At 64.5% G+C, this 14,112-nt stretch overlaps 1 protein-coding gene across 5 annotated transcripts in view; it reads left to right on the top strand.

The window, feature by feature from the left end:
• The window catches only part of PRDM16 (PR/SET domain 16), a 316,465-nt gene that overhangs the window by 283,168 nt on the left and 19,185 nt on the right, over positions 1-14,112 (top strand). For 3 of the 5 annotated variants that reach the window (XM_058719368.1, XM_058719366.1, XM_058719370.1), the window contains exons 6-9: positions 2,477-2,690; positions 4,573-4,720; positions 5,202-5,355; positions 11,248-12,664. In XM_058719368.1, coding sequence (XP_058575351.1) covers positions 2,477-2,690; positions 4,573-4,720; positions 5,202-5,355; positions 11,248-12,664 — 1,933 coding nt within the window. The remainder of the gene's footprint in view (positions 1-2,476; positions 2,691-4,572; positions 4,721-5,201; positions 5,356-11,247; positions 12,665-14,112) is intronic. The other 2 variants (XM_058719369.1, XM_058719367.1) reach the window with 1 other exon arrangement.

Here is a 14,112-nt window from a genome sequence, read left to right as displayed (position 1 = left end):
GAATATTCTCCCCCCGGCAGCGCGTGGATTGGCACGAGCCTTAGATCCGGGCTCCCAGACCTCCAGGGTCCCCATCGCTGTCCACGGCCCTTCCCGCGGACACTCCGGTTCTCCCGCAAAGGCGATGCTTTAGAGACACGCGGGGATGATTGTGCGGTGATGTGCACCCTCCCTGCGCCCCTCCCCCTCCCCGGACTCCACCCTGGCACCCAGGGGGCCCTCCCAGTGCCTGCATGGGTTTTGTGCCAGCACCTTCTCTGACTTGGTGCTCCGGGCGGCCCCGGGCCCCGCCGTCCCTATCCTCCCGCCCCCTGGTCTGCCCCTCGCAGGAACGGGGCCTGCCCTGGTCTTTGTGTTTGCAGACGCACCGAAGAGTCACTGGGGCAGCCGCCCTCCCTGCCTCCTCCAGCCCCCGGTCTGCGGTTGGTGTGGACCAGCTGGCCTTGCCTCCTCCTTGTCCGTTTCGCAGTTCGCCATGTGTCTGCGGCCCTTCGGGGAGGTGTTTGGGGCAGAGCCTTCGCGGCCTCAGAGGCCCACACGGGGGGCCCCGCCAGGCTCTCCCCCGGAGCAGGGCTGGGTGCTGTAACTCGACTCCCTGACCCAGACAAGCGAGAGCTGCTTGTCCCCATCTGTGTTGAATTCCTCCAAACGAACACTTTCTCGACAGCCCGCTCTGGTCTGTGGGCAGGCCGGCAGGCCCAGACGGTGCGTCCGACCAGCACTGGAGCCCGTCCACTGTGGCCTGTCCACAGGGCGCCTCTCAGCAGCAGCCCCCCCATCACCCAGATGTCTGCCTCCACGCAAAGATGTGGACAGAAGTCACATTTGTGCACCTGAGGGGGTCATCCAAGGCCCCGGAGCATCTCGGATCCAGCTCCCACGGAGCCTGCCCCTTGGGTGTCGGGGAGTGGGGGCCTCCAGGTGCCACCGGTGGGGATGCCAGGTGTGAGCACACACCGGGAGCGGTGCCTCCAACGTTAGTCTCAGGGAAGCTTCTGGTCGGGAACAGGTGGCCCGCCCTCTCTCCTGACCCCCTGTCCGGGCTGCAGAGCACCCCCTCCCTGTCCTTAGCACTCTGAGATGTTTCCGGTGGTCTCTCTGACATGGGAGGGGGCGTGCCTGTGCCCCCACCTCCCTGCCTCCTTGACTTCCTCGGGGGCAGGCCATTTGGGTCAGCTTATTAAGGCTGAGCTCTGCACAAGCTTGCACACACACACACACACACACACACACACACAGAAGCACAGGCACACATGTCCACACTCCAACACACGGTCACAGGCACACACAGAGGCTCACTCTTGCACACATATACCTGTTTACCCACACACGTTCACATAAACACACACGAAGCCACACGCAGAAATACAGCCACATAGCACACGCACAACTGCACGCACAACCAAACATTCACACACGTGTGCACTCACATGTACGTATGTGCACATGCACTCTTAACATGCACAACACATGCCAACCGTGTGCACAAATGTGTGCACAGAAACAGACATTTGCACGTGCAGAGCAGGCGTGCACGTTAACGCCCACACACACGTGCACAGGTGCCCTAACGCCCGGGCGCACTCGTGTGCGAACATGTGCCAGCACACACATTTCCACGCGTGTAGCCGCACACGGAAGCACATGCGTGCTCTGGCACACGCACACGGGTACGCACGCACACCAACACAAACAAGTGTGGATGCACAAATATCTCTACACGTTCACACAAAGGTGCACAGACAAGGATGCAGATGTGCTCAGATACACATGTTCATGCACAAGCACACTCACAGCCGCACACCCGTGCACAAGCACACGAGCATGCACACATCCGCTCAACGCACACGCAGGCACGCTTTCCGACTTGGGTCCCAGCTTTCAGCGCAAGCGTTCCGTCCCGTCCTCGGGCAGGGAGGGGACACGGCGCTGGGGAGAAGCCACTCGCAAGCAGTGGCCCGGGTGGGGGCTCGGGGATGGGCCCAGAGGACGTCTCCGCCGGGAAATTTACTGCTTTGAGCGGGTTGTTTGGCTTGGCACGGTGGTCAGGATGCTGCCTCGTAAACTTAATAATAGCTGCCCCCTTTTAATTTGTTTGACCTTGACGACAGTAATTTACGATATGCATTAGAGCTCTGTCTTCTTTTTTCCCCTGATTCATAAACAAACCACTTGGCCAGCTTCCTTCTCGGCTCCCAAGCGCAGGGCCTTCTGGAGCCCGGCGTGGCCTCCTGCCACGCGGGGTGGGGCCCGGTGTTTCTCGGCATTTCTGATGGTGCAGACACAGGGTCCCCTCGGTCCCCAGGTCCCCGGGGCGGCCGCACCCGGCCCGGGATGAGGGCAGACAGGAAGCGGGAGCGGGAGCGGCCGGTGTGGGAAGCAGGGCCCGCCGCCCCCACCCCCAACACCCCCTCTCGGGCCCGGAGCCTGGGCCCCATCTCGCGCTCCCCACGGACCTCCCACCCTCTGTCCCTAGCAGGGGAGCCCACGTTCCGCTGCGACGCCTGTGACGAGCTCTTCCAGTCCAAGCTGGACCTGCGGCGACACAAGAAGTACGCGTGCGGCTCCGTGGGGGCCACGCTCTACGAGGGCCTGGGCGAGGAGCTCAAGCCGGAGGGGCTCGGCGGTGGGGGCGGCGAGCAGGCCCACGAGTGTAAGGACTGCGAGCGGATGTTCCCCAACAAGTACAGGTGCGGCTGCCCCCATCCCCCCCAGGCCTCATCCCCTCCCCCCCCGCACCCCCCCTTGTCCTCCCCGCTCCGCACCCCCTCACTGCCCCCCAGGCCCCCCAAGCTGGTCAGCAGAGCCAGTTGACCCTGGGACCACAGCTGGGACCTCGGCCCTCAGCCCTGTCCACACTGACGAGCCGAGAGAGCCTTAGGGACAGGGGGAGACCAGGGTCCCCTCCAGTGTGGCTCACCTCAGGGGCAGGTGCCCCTCCCTGCCCACTCATCTGTCACTACACACAGTGTGGCCCACGAGCTGGTGGCTGCAGGCCACGGGTGCTCCCGGCTCTGACCCCTGGCCGGTGCCCCCCACCCCCGGAAGATCCGCGTGGTCGATAGAGATATTTCTGGCCCTGCCATTCTGCAGTCAGGGCTGAGCCTTGGAGATAGACCACGAGGAAGGCGAGAAATGCAGGCCACACCCCGAGACGTGCAGGGCTCAAGCCCCAAGGCCACTCCCGTAGTAAGGCCCAAGACCAGGACAGCAGGATGGCAACACCCTGCTGTCCCGGGGTCCGTGCAGTGCCCCGGACCCTCTGCACACACAGACCACTCCTCACACTGTGGGCGGGAGCTGGCGGCTCAAGGCCACCCGGGGGTCCCTCATCCCCCACCCCGGGCACCGGCCTCTGCTCCAGGGATGGAACCCACCTGTCCCGGGAGGTTTCACAGGTGTGGGCACGGTATACCAGGCCCGCCATGTGATGGCTGGACGTGGTCAGCCTAGAGCAGGCACGAGCTGGCCCTCCCCCTGGGAAGTGGGGGACCTGAGGACCCCTGGGAGCCCCCCGGGAAAGATGAGCCTCTGGGCTTTGTGGGGACAGCGTCAGGGCGTGCGGTCCCAGTGCTCCTGCGAGAAGCATGACGACTCATCCGAGGTAGGCCCCTCCTCCGACCTTTGAGAATCTCCCCAGGACAGCCCTGCACGGTCAGAGCAAAGCCCCGTCGGGTCACTGACTGGCTGTGCTATTGCTGGGAACCGAACGCCAATCCCACCGTGGGCTCCCCGGGGATGGGAAACCCTCCACCCTGAACAGATGACTAAGAAAATGAGCGTTTGGGCAAATCCCAACTGAGACCCTGGGCGGTAAGCGCTGCTCAAGAGGGTCCGTGTTTTCTTTACATAAACACATAAATCACAATTAACAACAGGGAAAAAGATACAATCTGCCAGCGCTCGAGAACCAAGCGTTTCTGATGTAAATGGATGGCTGGGCCCCGTAATTAACGGGCCGTGATGTATTACTGCTCTGCTCACGGAGATTAACGGTCACACCTGGGACAGGAGGCGAGCCAGGACGTCCCCCCCCCCCTCCGAGAGGAGGGGTGAGGAGTGGCTCCTGCGTCCAGGCGCAGTTGCCCCTTCCCGGCGGCTGTGTCCTCCCCACCTTTGGGGACCCACCCGCTCACCCCCGTCCCGCCCCCTCGGTGTGTGCCAGGCGGGTAGGCCGGGCGTGGCCTTGGGTCTCCCGGGCCTCGCCCCCACTCCGGGACTCTCGGCGGTGCTGGCGGCTTCTGCGCCCCTTGTCTGAGGTCAGCCTCAAGGTTAAGGTTACCCCGAGGGGCAGCGAGGAGCTGTGAGCCGGGGTCCTGCCCTGCCGCCGGCCGCCTGGAGGAGACGTTCGCACGAGGGCCTGAGCTCTGTCCGGGCAGCGCTTCCTCCCCGTGGGATGTGGGAGGGCCGCCTCCGCCCTCCGTCCTGCTGGCCCGTCCAGAGAGGAGGTGGGCAGACGCGCTGCCCACCGGGACTCACTCCCGTCTCTGGGCGGGGGGGACGGGAGGGGCCGCGGCCGGGCGGGGCGGTGGGCGGGCCCCCCGGTGACCCCAGCCCCCTGTCCGCGTGCAGCCTAGAGCAGCACATGGTCGTGCACACGGAGGAGCGGGAGTACAAGTGTGACCAGTGTCCCAAGGCCTTCAACTGGAAGTCCAACCTCATTCGCCACCAGATGTCCCACGACAGTGGCAAGCGCTTCGAATGTGAAAACTGCGTGAAGGTAACGCGCCCGCCGCCCCCACCCGTGCCCCCCACCCGCGTGCGGACGGAGGGTGCAAATAAGACACCGGAAGCCCTCTGGGGCTGTCGGTTTACCGGGGACGGAGGAAGGGCAGCGGGAGGGGGCGCAGGGAGACCCGACCCCGCGCTCTCCAGGGCGGGCTCCTGCCCCCCACCCGCCAGCGCGTCGTCAGAGCGCTTCGGGTCGGCCACGCTTTCCGAGCGCGTGCCCGGAGCGTCCCCCCCCCCCCCCCCCCCGGCCACAGCTCCCCCAGGCGTTACCGCCGAGGGGACAGTCTGGCGGACAGGGGCAGCTCACCCCGGGCCGTCCAGCAGGTCACTGCGACGGCAGAGACCCCTCCCAGCCAGGCTCGGCGCAGGGGGCAGAGCAGCGGTGAGACCCGCCCCCCGCCCCCCCCCCCCCGCCCCAGCGGCCAGCACTGGGCCCACAGGGGAGCGAGCAAAGGTGTCTGTCCCCCCAGGTGTTCACAGACCCCAGCAACCTCCAGCGGCACATCCGCTCCCAGCACGTGGGCGCCCGGGCCCACGCCTGCCCCGACTGCGGGAAGACGTTCGCCACGTCCTCGGGCCTCAAGCAGCACAAACACATCCACAGCACCGTCAAACCTTTCATATGTAAGTGGTCCCCCAGCCCGGCCGCCCCGCTCTCCCTACTCTCCTCTGCACTCACACCCCGGCCGGAGCTCTGAGAGGCGTGAAAATGCCGGTGACGCTCACCGAGTTCTGCTCATCCCCTCAGCGGCCTTTAGGGAGCCCGGCCCGGGTCCCCGGCACTGTCGGGACAGCAGGTGGCAGCCATAAGTGCCCCTGTCCTCACGGAGCTTACGCGCCGTGGAGGAGATAGAGGCTAGACCAGATGAACGATGAGAGCACGTGCGTCCGGCCTATGAGCCCAGACGGGGGCGCAGGCTTAGGAGGCTCTCCGAGTGTCCAGGGTGGCCCAGGCGGGCGCTGGTCCTGTGAGTGCAGGGGGGCCAGGACGGCTTTTCTGGTGGACGCCTGGCAGACGGGCGGGTGTGAGGGGGCCCCTGCGGGGGACGGAGGTGCTTGGGACGGGAACTGGGAGCACAGAGGCCTTGAGGCTGGCGTGTTTGGGGGAATAAGTGAGGGGGACTAAGAGGAGAGGGGCCACGGGTCCCAAGGGCCAGGTCGTGGGGACTTTGTGAGCCAGCGTAGGGTCACCACCCTTATTCTCAAGGAGTTTGGAAGCCACAGAAGATTCCTCTCTACCTGGCAGCGTGCTGAGTTATTCACACAAGATTGCGCTCGGCCGTCACGTCAAGTGATTTGCACTGTCACCAATCACACACATTGCACTCAGCAACCATCCACACGGACTGTGCAGTCATCACCCACATCGACCGTGCAGTCATCACCCACACGGACCGTGCAGTCATCACCCACATCGACTGTGCAGTCATCACCCACACGGACCGTGCAGTCGTCACCCACATCGACTGTGCAGTCATCGCCCACACCGACCCACACTGACCGTGCAGTCATCATCTACACGGACTGTGCAGAGTCATCACCCACACCGACTGTGCAGTCATCACCCACATGGACTGTGTAGTCATCACCCACACGGACTATGCAGAGTCATCACCCACATCGACTGTGCAGCCATCACCCACATCGACTGTGCAGTCATCACCCACATCGACTGTGCAGTCATCACCCACACGGACTCTGCAGTCATCACCCACACGGACTCTGCAGTCGTCACCCACACCGACCGTGCGTCATCACCCACAAGAACTGTGCAGTCGTCACCCACACGGACCGTACAGTCGTCACCCACACGGACCGTGCAGTCGTCACCCACACGGGCTATGCAGAGTCATCACCCACATCGACTGTGCAGTAATCACCCACACAGACTGTGCAGTCATCACCCACATGGACTGTGCAGTCATCACCCACATGGACCGTGCAGTCCTCACCCACACGGACTGTGCAGTCGTCACCCACACGGGCTATGCAGAGTCATCACCCATATCGACTGTGCAGCCATCACCCACATCGACTGTGCAGTAATCACCCACACAGACTGTGCAGTCATCACCCACATGGACTGTGCAGTCATCACCCACACAGACTGTGCAGTCGTCACCCACACAAACTGTGCAATCAGTCATCACCCACATCGACTGTGCAGTCATCACCCACACGAACTGTGCAGTCATCACCCACACCGACCGTGCAGTCATCACCCACACAGACTGTGCAGTCATCACCCACATCGACTGTGCAGCCATCACCCACATCGACTGTGCAGTAATCATCCACACGGACTGTGCAGTCATCACCCACATGGACTGTGCAGAGTCATCACCCACATCGACTGTGCAGTAATCATCCACACGGACTGTGCAGTCATCACCCACACGGACTGTGCAGTCAGTCATCACCCACATCGACTGTGCAGTCCTCACCCACATCGACTGTGCAGCCATCACCCACATCGACTGTGCAGCCATCACCCACACGGACTGTGCAGTCGTCACCCACATCGACTGTGCAGCCATCACCCACATCGACTGTGCAGCCATCACCCACACAGACTCTGCAGTCGTCACCCACACGGACTGTGCAGTCGTCACCCACGTGACCTGTGCAGAGTTATCACCAGAATTGCCTGGACTCATCATCCACATGGGATTGCATGGGGTTATCATTTCACACACACGATCTCATAGCACCCTTCAGGGCCACACTGTCTCCTAGTGGCAGAGAAGGAAACTGAGGCTTGCAGACATTAGGGGAGCAGGTGCTCAGGGCCACACTGCAGAGCCTGGATTCTAGCCCAGGCCTGGCCCTTGACCCTGGGCTGGGGGGCTGGAGCCTCTCAGACCCCACGACACCGGTGTGAGGAAGAGGAACTCTAGGAGCTTGAGGACTGGGGGCTGGGGGACGTCTCACCGATGCTTTTCTGGTGTGGGACAGCCAGGGCTGACCGGCCGGTCAGGCCTTTGCCGGGTGGCTGGGGCTGTGCCCTCCTCCTGCTGCTGTCCCCAGCCCAAGCTTCCAGCTGCCCTGCTAGAGATGACCCAGACACCAGCCTTCCTCGGCCGCTCACCCCCCCAGTCACCTGTAGGTCCTGGATGGAGACCTGTGCGCCCCGGGGTGCACCAGTGGTTCCCCCTGGGAGGGGTCGGGAAGAGGTGAGCGGGTGTGAGTGGGAGCTAGGGGCTGTGACTTGGTGACTGGAGGTGTGTGTCCTGCTTTCTGTGGATGAGGGTCCCGGGGAGTCCCACCGTGGGGCATCGAATAGCAGCTCGGAGTTTCTAAATGAGCTTAAGAGCAGGAAGTCGTGCATAGGTTCAAAAGCTACCGCCTTTCCGGGCGCGCGGAGAACTCGGCGAAGTCTCCCTGGAGCGTATTTAGTGACAGAAGCTCCAGGGACCGTAGGTCTCTACCACCGTTCGCACCGCCTGCACAGACTCCCCGTGTGGGTGGGCAGGGCGTGCGGCAGCCTGGCCGGGCCCCCGGGGCCGCAGCTCCCGAGACCGGCTTGCCTGCACACACACGTGCCTCAGATAGGGTGGCACACGCTTGGGAAATGGCACGTAAGCGTGGCTTTGCATGTCCTCCAAACCCCGGCGGAGCCTCCTTCGGCCCATGGTATAAAGGCCGTGTTGGGCTTGGAAAGGCGAACCCGCAAACGAGCGAGGAGGGGCGCAGACAGCGCGCGCCGGTCAGGAAGGACGGGCTGCTTGGAGGGGCGCGGGCTCACGGCAGCGCGGTCACGGGCGTGCCCAGAAGGCGTCCACCTGCCGGGCACCCCCTGCGTGGATGCCCACGGCAGTGTGGGATCTGCCCAGACGCCCCCAAAAGCCCTTTCCCCGCTGACCACACAGGCCGAGGCGGCGTGGCCTCCCAGGGTGCCTCCTGCCCCGCGGAGCGGAGCGTGTGCTGGCTGTTTGGGAGGGTGGTGTCGGGCACACAGGTGGTCAGCCTCCCCGTGGGCACTTTCCGGAAAGGGCCCCTCCCTAGAGCGAGCCTCGCGTGGGAGCGCATCCGCGCACACACCCTGCGAGCAAAAGACACGCGGTGGCCAGGGCCACTCTGCTCCCCGGCAGGGCCGGGGGGCCCCTCTCACGTCCACCGCGGGCCGCACCGGCTCTGAGCCAGCTGCCAGCGTGCGGGTCCGGCCGCCCCGTGAGGATCTCGGGCCCCCAGGAGGGTCCTCGGTAGCCCCAGCGTCCCTGCCACACCCTCCACCCTGCGAGCAGAGCGGTGGGAGCCGAGGGGCCCGGACTCCCCACGACCGGGCGCGGGGCCGGCCCTGAGGCCCTGCCGGGAGCTGCCCCGGCGGGGGGGGGGGGGGGGCGTGCGCAAGGCCGGTTCCCAATCTGGGGTTCATAGCAGCCAGTGACGAGGCACCGGCGAGCCGGGCCGGGGCACAGTGACACGTCACTCGTTCAGCCAGCAAGGGCAGCCCGAGCTGAGGAATGGCCTTGCTCCCCCGAGGCCGGGTGGGCGACCCGAGTGTATTTATAGAGCGTCTCCTCTGTATCAGCCGCCTCCCAAAAAGGGCAGATTTGGTCCAACGAGGCCGCGCTCTTCCCCCCTCAGCCTTGAACACGTCCTACCACGCCGACGGCCAGGAAGGCAGGGCCTTTAATATAAATAGATACTGCGATGAAAGCGCGCGATAATCCGGGGCCAGAGCCCCCGCGGCAGGAGTAGGACACCAGGCGGCCAAGGATTTGTGTGAACAAGAGACAGGCTGGAATCACTGTTTCCACTGGGGCTGCGTTTAGGGGGCAAATCGTCCTGCAGAGAGAGACACGTGTGCACGTGCGCTCCTCCCTTTCTGGCTAGAAAAACAAGAAAGGAAGCAAAGCTGGTGATTCCGTGACAACACTCGACTCACAAGCCATCGGGGAAATGGGGAGACGGGGTCGCCTGGGCCCGGGGGTCCTGGTGTTCGGCTCTGGCCAGCAGCGCCCCCTCCTGCCGAGAGCAGAGGCCGGTGTCCCCCAGCCTGAGCCTGGTGCTTCTTCACCCCAACCTCTTGCTCTCTCGAACTCGGAACCAGCCCGTCTCCACACGGCCCGGCTTGGGCTTCCCTCCCGTGCCCACCTTCCAGCCATCCCCCAACGGTCACTACACACAACCAGGGGCCGTGCTCCCACGCCCAGACCCCCTAAGAATCCCCCGAGTGGGCTGGTCCCCCCGAGGCCCCTCTCCCCGGACGGAGAGCAAGAGAGTTAATCTGGCAAGTGGGGTTTCCTCTTAGTGGCGGGGACAGTGTCACTGAGGTGGACAGGGTGCAGGTGGGAACGCTGGGGCCCGGGGGGGACTGAAACAGCTGCCTGGGTGGCTGCACACTGGGGTTTAGCCCCCGGCAGGAATTTCAGGAGACCTTGGCCCCCACATCACAAACACTCATGTGCACAAACAGCACATGTACCCCACTTTCTAACGGGAAGGTTGAGGCAGGCGCCTGAGACCTGACCGAGTGGGAAGGTGCAGGCAGGTCTCACCAGTGTGTGCCGGTCACCACAGGTCAGCCCCCAGGGTAGGGTGCCCACACACGCTTACATACGTGTGCACACATGCAGGCACACACATACATGTACACACACGCTCGTGCACACACGTGTGCACAGATACACACACTTGTGCAAACACACATGCAGACACACGTGCGTGCACACTCATGGACACTTGTGCACATGCCCACAGAGACACGCACTCGTGCAAACACGCACGCAGACACGCGCGTGCACTCATGGACACTCATACCCACAGATACACGCACTCGTGCACACATGCAGACACACGCGTGTGCACACTCATTGACACACGTGGCCACAGTTACACGCACTCGTGCAAACATGCACGCAGACACGCACGTGCACACTCATGGACGCTCGTGCACATGTGCCCACAGATACACTCACTCATGCAAGCACGCACGCAGACGCGCGCATGCACACTCATTGACACACGTGCCCACAGATACACACTCGTGCAAACACGCAGATACACGTGTGTGCACACTCATGGATGCTCGTGCACACAGCCCCAGAGATACACGCACTCATGCAAACACGCACGTGCACACTCATGGACGCTCGTGCACACGGGCCCACAGATACACGCACTCGTGCAAACACACACGCAGACACGCACGTGCACACTCATGGACGCTCGTGCACACGGGCCCACAGATACACGCACTCGTGCAAACACACACGCAGACACGCACGTGCACACTCATGGACGCTCGTGCACACGGGCCCACAGATACACGCACTCGTGCAAACACACACGCAGACACGCATGTGCACACTCATGGACGCTCGTGCACACGGGCCCACAGATACACGCACTCGTGCAAACACACACGCAGACACACGCGCGTGCACACGCGCGCACACACGTGTGCTCGCGCACACAAGCAGTCTGCTCCCGATCGCGGGGCCCCGCCCCCTCCTCCGCAGGGTTTCCCCGTAATTTCATATCGTTTGTCTTTGCTTTGTGCTGATGTTTTAGGTGAGGTCTGCCACAAATCCTACACGCAGTTCTCCAACCTGTGCCGCCACAAGCGGATGCACGCCGACTGCCGCACGCAGATCAAGTGCAAGGACTGCGGGCAGATGTTCAGCACTACCTCCTCCCTCAACAAGCACCGGCGGTTCTGCGAGGGCAAGAACCATTACCCGCCGGGCGGCATCTTTGCCCCGGGCCTGCCCCTCACCCCCAGCCCCATGATGGACAAGGCGAAGCCGCCCCCCAACCTCAACCACGCCGGCCTGGGCTTCAACGAGTACTTCCCGTCCCGGCCGCACCCGGGCGGCCTGCCCTTCTCCGCGGCGGCCCCCCCGTTCCCCGCGCTGGCCCCGGGCTTCCCGGGCATCTTTCCCCCGTCCCTGTACCCCCGGCCGCCCCTGCTACCTCCCACGCCGCTGCTCAAGAGCCCCCTGAACCACACCCAGGACGCCAAGCTCCCCAGCCCCCTGGGGAACCCGGCCCTGCCCCTCATCTCCGCCGTGGGCAACAGCGGCCAGGGCGCCACGGCCGCCGCGGGGCCTGAGGACAAGTTCGAGCGCCGCCTGGAGGACTCATACGCCGAGAAGCTCAAGACGCGGGGCAGCGACCTGTCCGACGGCAGCGACTTCGAGGACGTCAACACCACGACCGGGACGGACCTGGACACGAGCACGGGCACGGGCTCAGACCTGGACAGCGACGTGGACAGCGACCGGGACAAGGCCAAGGACAAGAGCAAGGCGGCCGAGGGCAAGCCCGAGTGCGGGGGCGGCGCAGCGCCCCCGGGCGCCCCGAACAGCGTGGGCGAGGTGCCGGTCTTCTACTCCCAGCACGCCTTTTTCCCGCCGCCCGACGAGCAGCTGCTGGCCGCCTCGGGCGCCGCGGGCGACTCCATCAAGGCCATCGCCTCCATCGCGGAGAAGTACTTTGGCCCCGGCTTCGTGGGCATGCAGGAGAAGAAGCTGGGCTCGCTGCCCTACCACTCTGTGTTCCCCTTCCAGTTCCTGCCCAACTTCCCCCCGGCCCTCTGCCCCTTCGCGGACCGCTCCCTCGCCCACAACTTGCTGGTCAAGGCCGAGCCGAGGTCGCCCCGGGACGCCCTCAAGGTGGGCGGCCCCAGCGCCGAGTCCCCCTTCGACCTCACCACCAAACCAAAAGAGGCAAAGCCCGTGCTGGCCGCGCCCAAGGCGCCCCCGGCGCCAGCGTCCGGGGAGGAGCAGCCACTGGACCTGAGCATCGGTAGCCGCGTCCGAGCCAGCCAGAACGGAGGGGGGCGGGAGCCCCGCAAGAACCACGTCTACGGGGAGCGCAAGCTGGGGGCCGGGGAGGGGCTGCCCAAGGCGTGCCCGGCACAGCTGCCCCAGCAGCCCTCCCTGCACTACGCCAAGCCATCGCCCTTTTTCATGGACCCCATCTACAGGTATTAACATCCCTGCCTTCACCTGCTCTCCCAGAGGGGCCGCCACCGCCCGGCTGGGCGTCTGGGCGGGGCCTCCGGACGCTCGGGGCTCCCTCTCGCGGACAGCCGCTGGGATCCCGGCCTCCCCTCGGACCCCACCCGGCCCCGCTGTGTCTCCAGCCACCTTCTCTGGACCAGCTGTGCCTCCTGCAAAACTCAGACCCTTGCTCTTTCCTCCGCTCCCAGTCCCGGTCCCGAGGCCGCCCTCGTGGCCCCTACCCCGCCCCGGAGGAGCCGCTGGTCTCCGGGAGGGAGCGGGGGGGAGGGGGGAGGGGGAGGAGGAGGGGAAAGGAGCAGCTTTGGAGGGTCCGCAAAACATCGGCATCCACCTCTCTGATAGCCCTCCCAGTGAGGGCTTTGATCCCCTCAACTGGGGAACCCCCTCCCCAATTTCTGGGCAGGCTCTGATCAGGTGGGTTTGTTAGGTGGGAGGGGTCCCGCCGCCACCACACGTTGTCCTGCAGGTGCTGGGCAGGCCGAGCCCGGAGGAGAGGGCGGCCTGGGAGGGGGGCCGGGGGGTCCAGGAAGCAGGCGCCAGGCACAGCTATGGGGCTCAGGCTGCTGAGGCTGATACCGCCGGTGCCCGTGTGTGCCAAGCCCGTGCGCACACACCTGTGCGTGTACACCTGGTGTTCAGGGAGCACCAGAGCATGTGGCCGCCTTGAAGGCACAGACGCCTGAGTTCCCCAAGGGGCCGCTGCGGCCTGGAGACGGTGTGCAAGTGAGGAGCCCACATCTGCTGAAGGTGTGCATGGGAGAGAATGACGTCCGAGCACGAGCCCGGGCTGGCCCGGCCTCCCACCCTCTGCACTCAGCACCCGTGGCCCCGGCCGCCTGTGTGTGCGGCCAAGGACTGACGTCGTCACCACAGGAAACGTGGAAAATGCCCCTTTAAGTGTTTGGTGCAGAACACCCCATCCACAGACGGTTTGAGAAAGTTGACCAGACGCTTGCAGAGGAGGGGGTGACTCTCCACCTGCCAAATGCGTCTCCTTAGCTTTCCGGGCCAAACGTGCCCGGCGAAAGGCCTAGAGGGCGCCTGACAGTTCGGTGAGGCTCTCCAGACTGTAGGCACGGCCCTGAGTGCCCCTGGGATGTGCAGAGGACAGCAGGGTGATTGCAGGCTGAGAGACGGGACCTCCCCGTTGGGCCACAGAGCTGGAATCAGCGGGCTCTCAGTTAACTTCTTCCCACCCTGCCCCTGGCCTCCCCGCCCTCTCTTCAGGCCCCCGCTGCGCCCCTCTGCCCCCTCTCACCTGGTTTAAGGCCACAGGCCTTTTACCGGAAGCTGGATGAGGCCAAGAAGGGGGAGTCCAATCGGGGCTCCTCTGAGACCCAGCATACCCCTGGCTCTGGCTGTCAGCCCTGGGGTCCATCAGCCAAGGGAGGGGCTGCCTGGGCCCCAGGTT

Source organism: Neofelis nebulosa, chromosome 2, assembly GCF_028018385.1.
Source record: "Neofelis nebulosa isolate mNeoNeb1 chromosome 2, mNeoNeb1.pri, whole genome shotgun sequence".
NCBI classification, from domain to species: domain Eukaryota; kingdom Metazoa; phylum Chordata; class Mammalia; order Carnivora; family Felidae; genus Neofelis; species Neofelis nebulosa.
The sequence above is the reverse complement of the archived record's forward strand: the minus strand, read 5'-3'. Positions and strand labels throughout refer to the sequence as shown.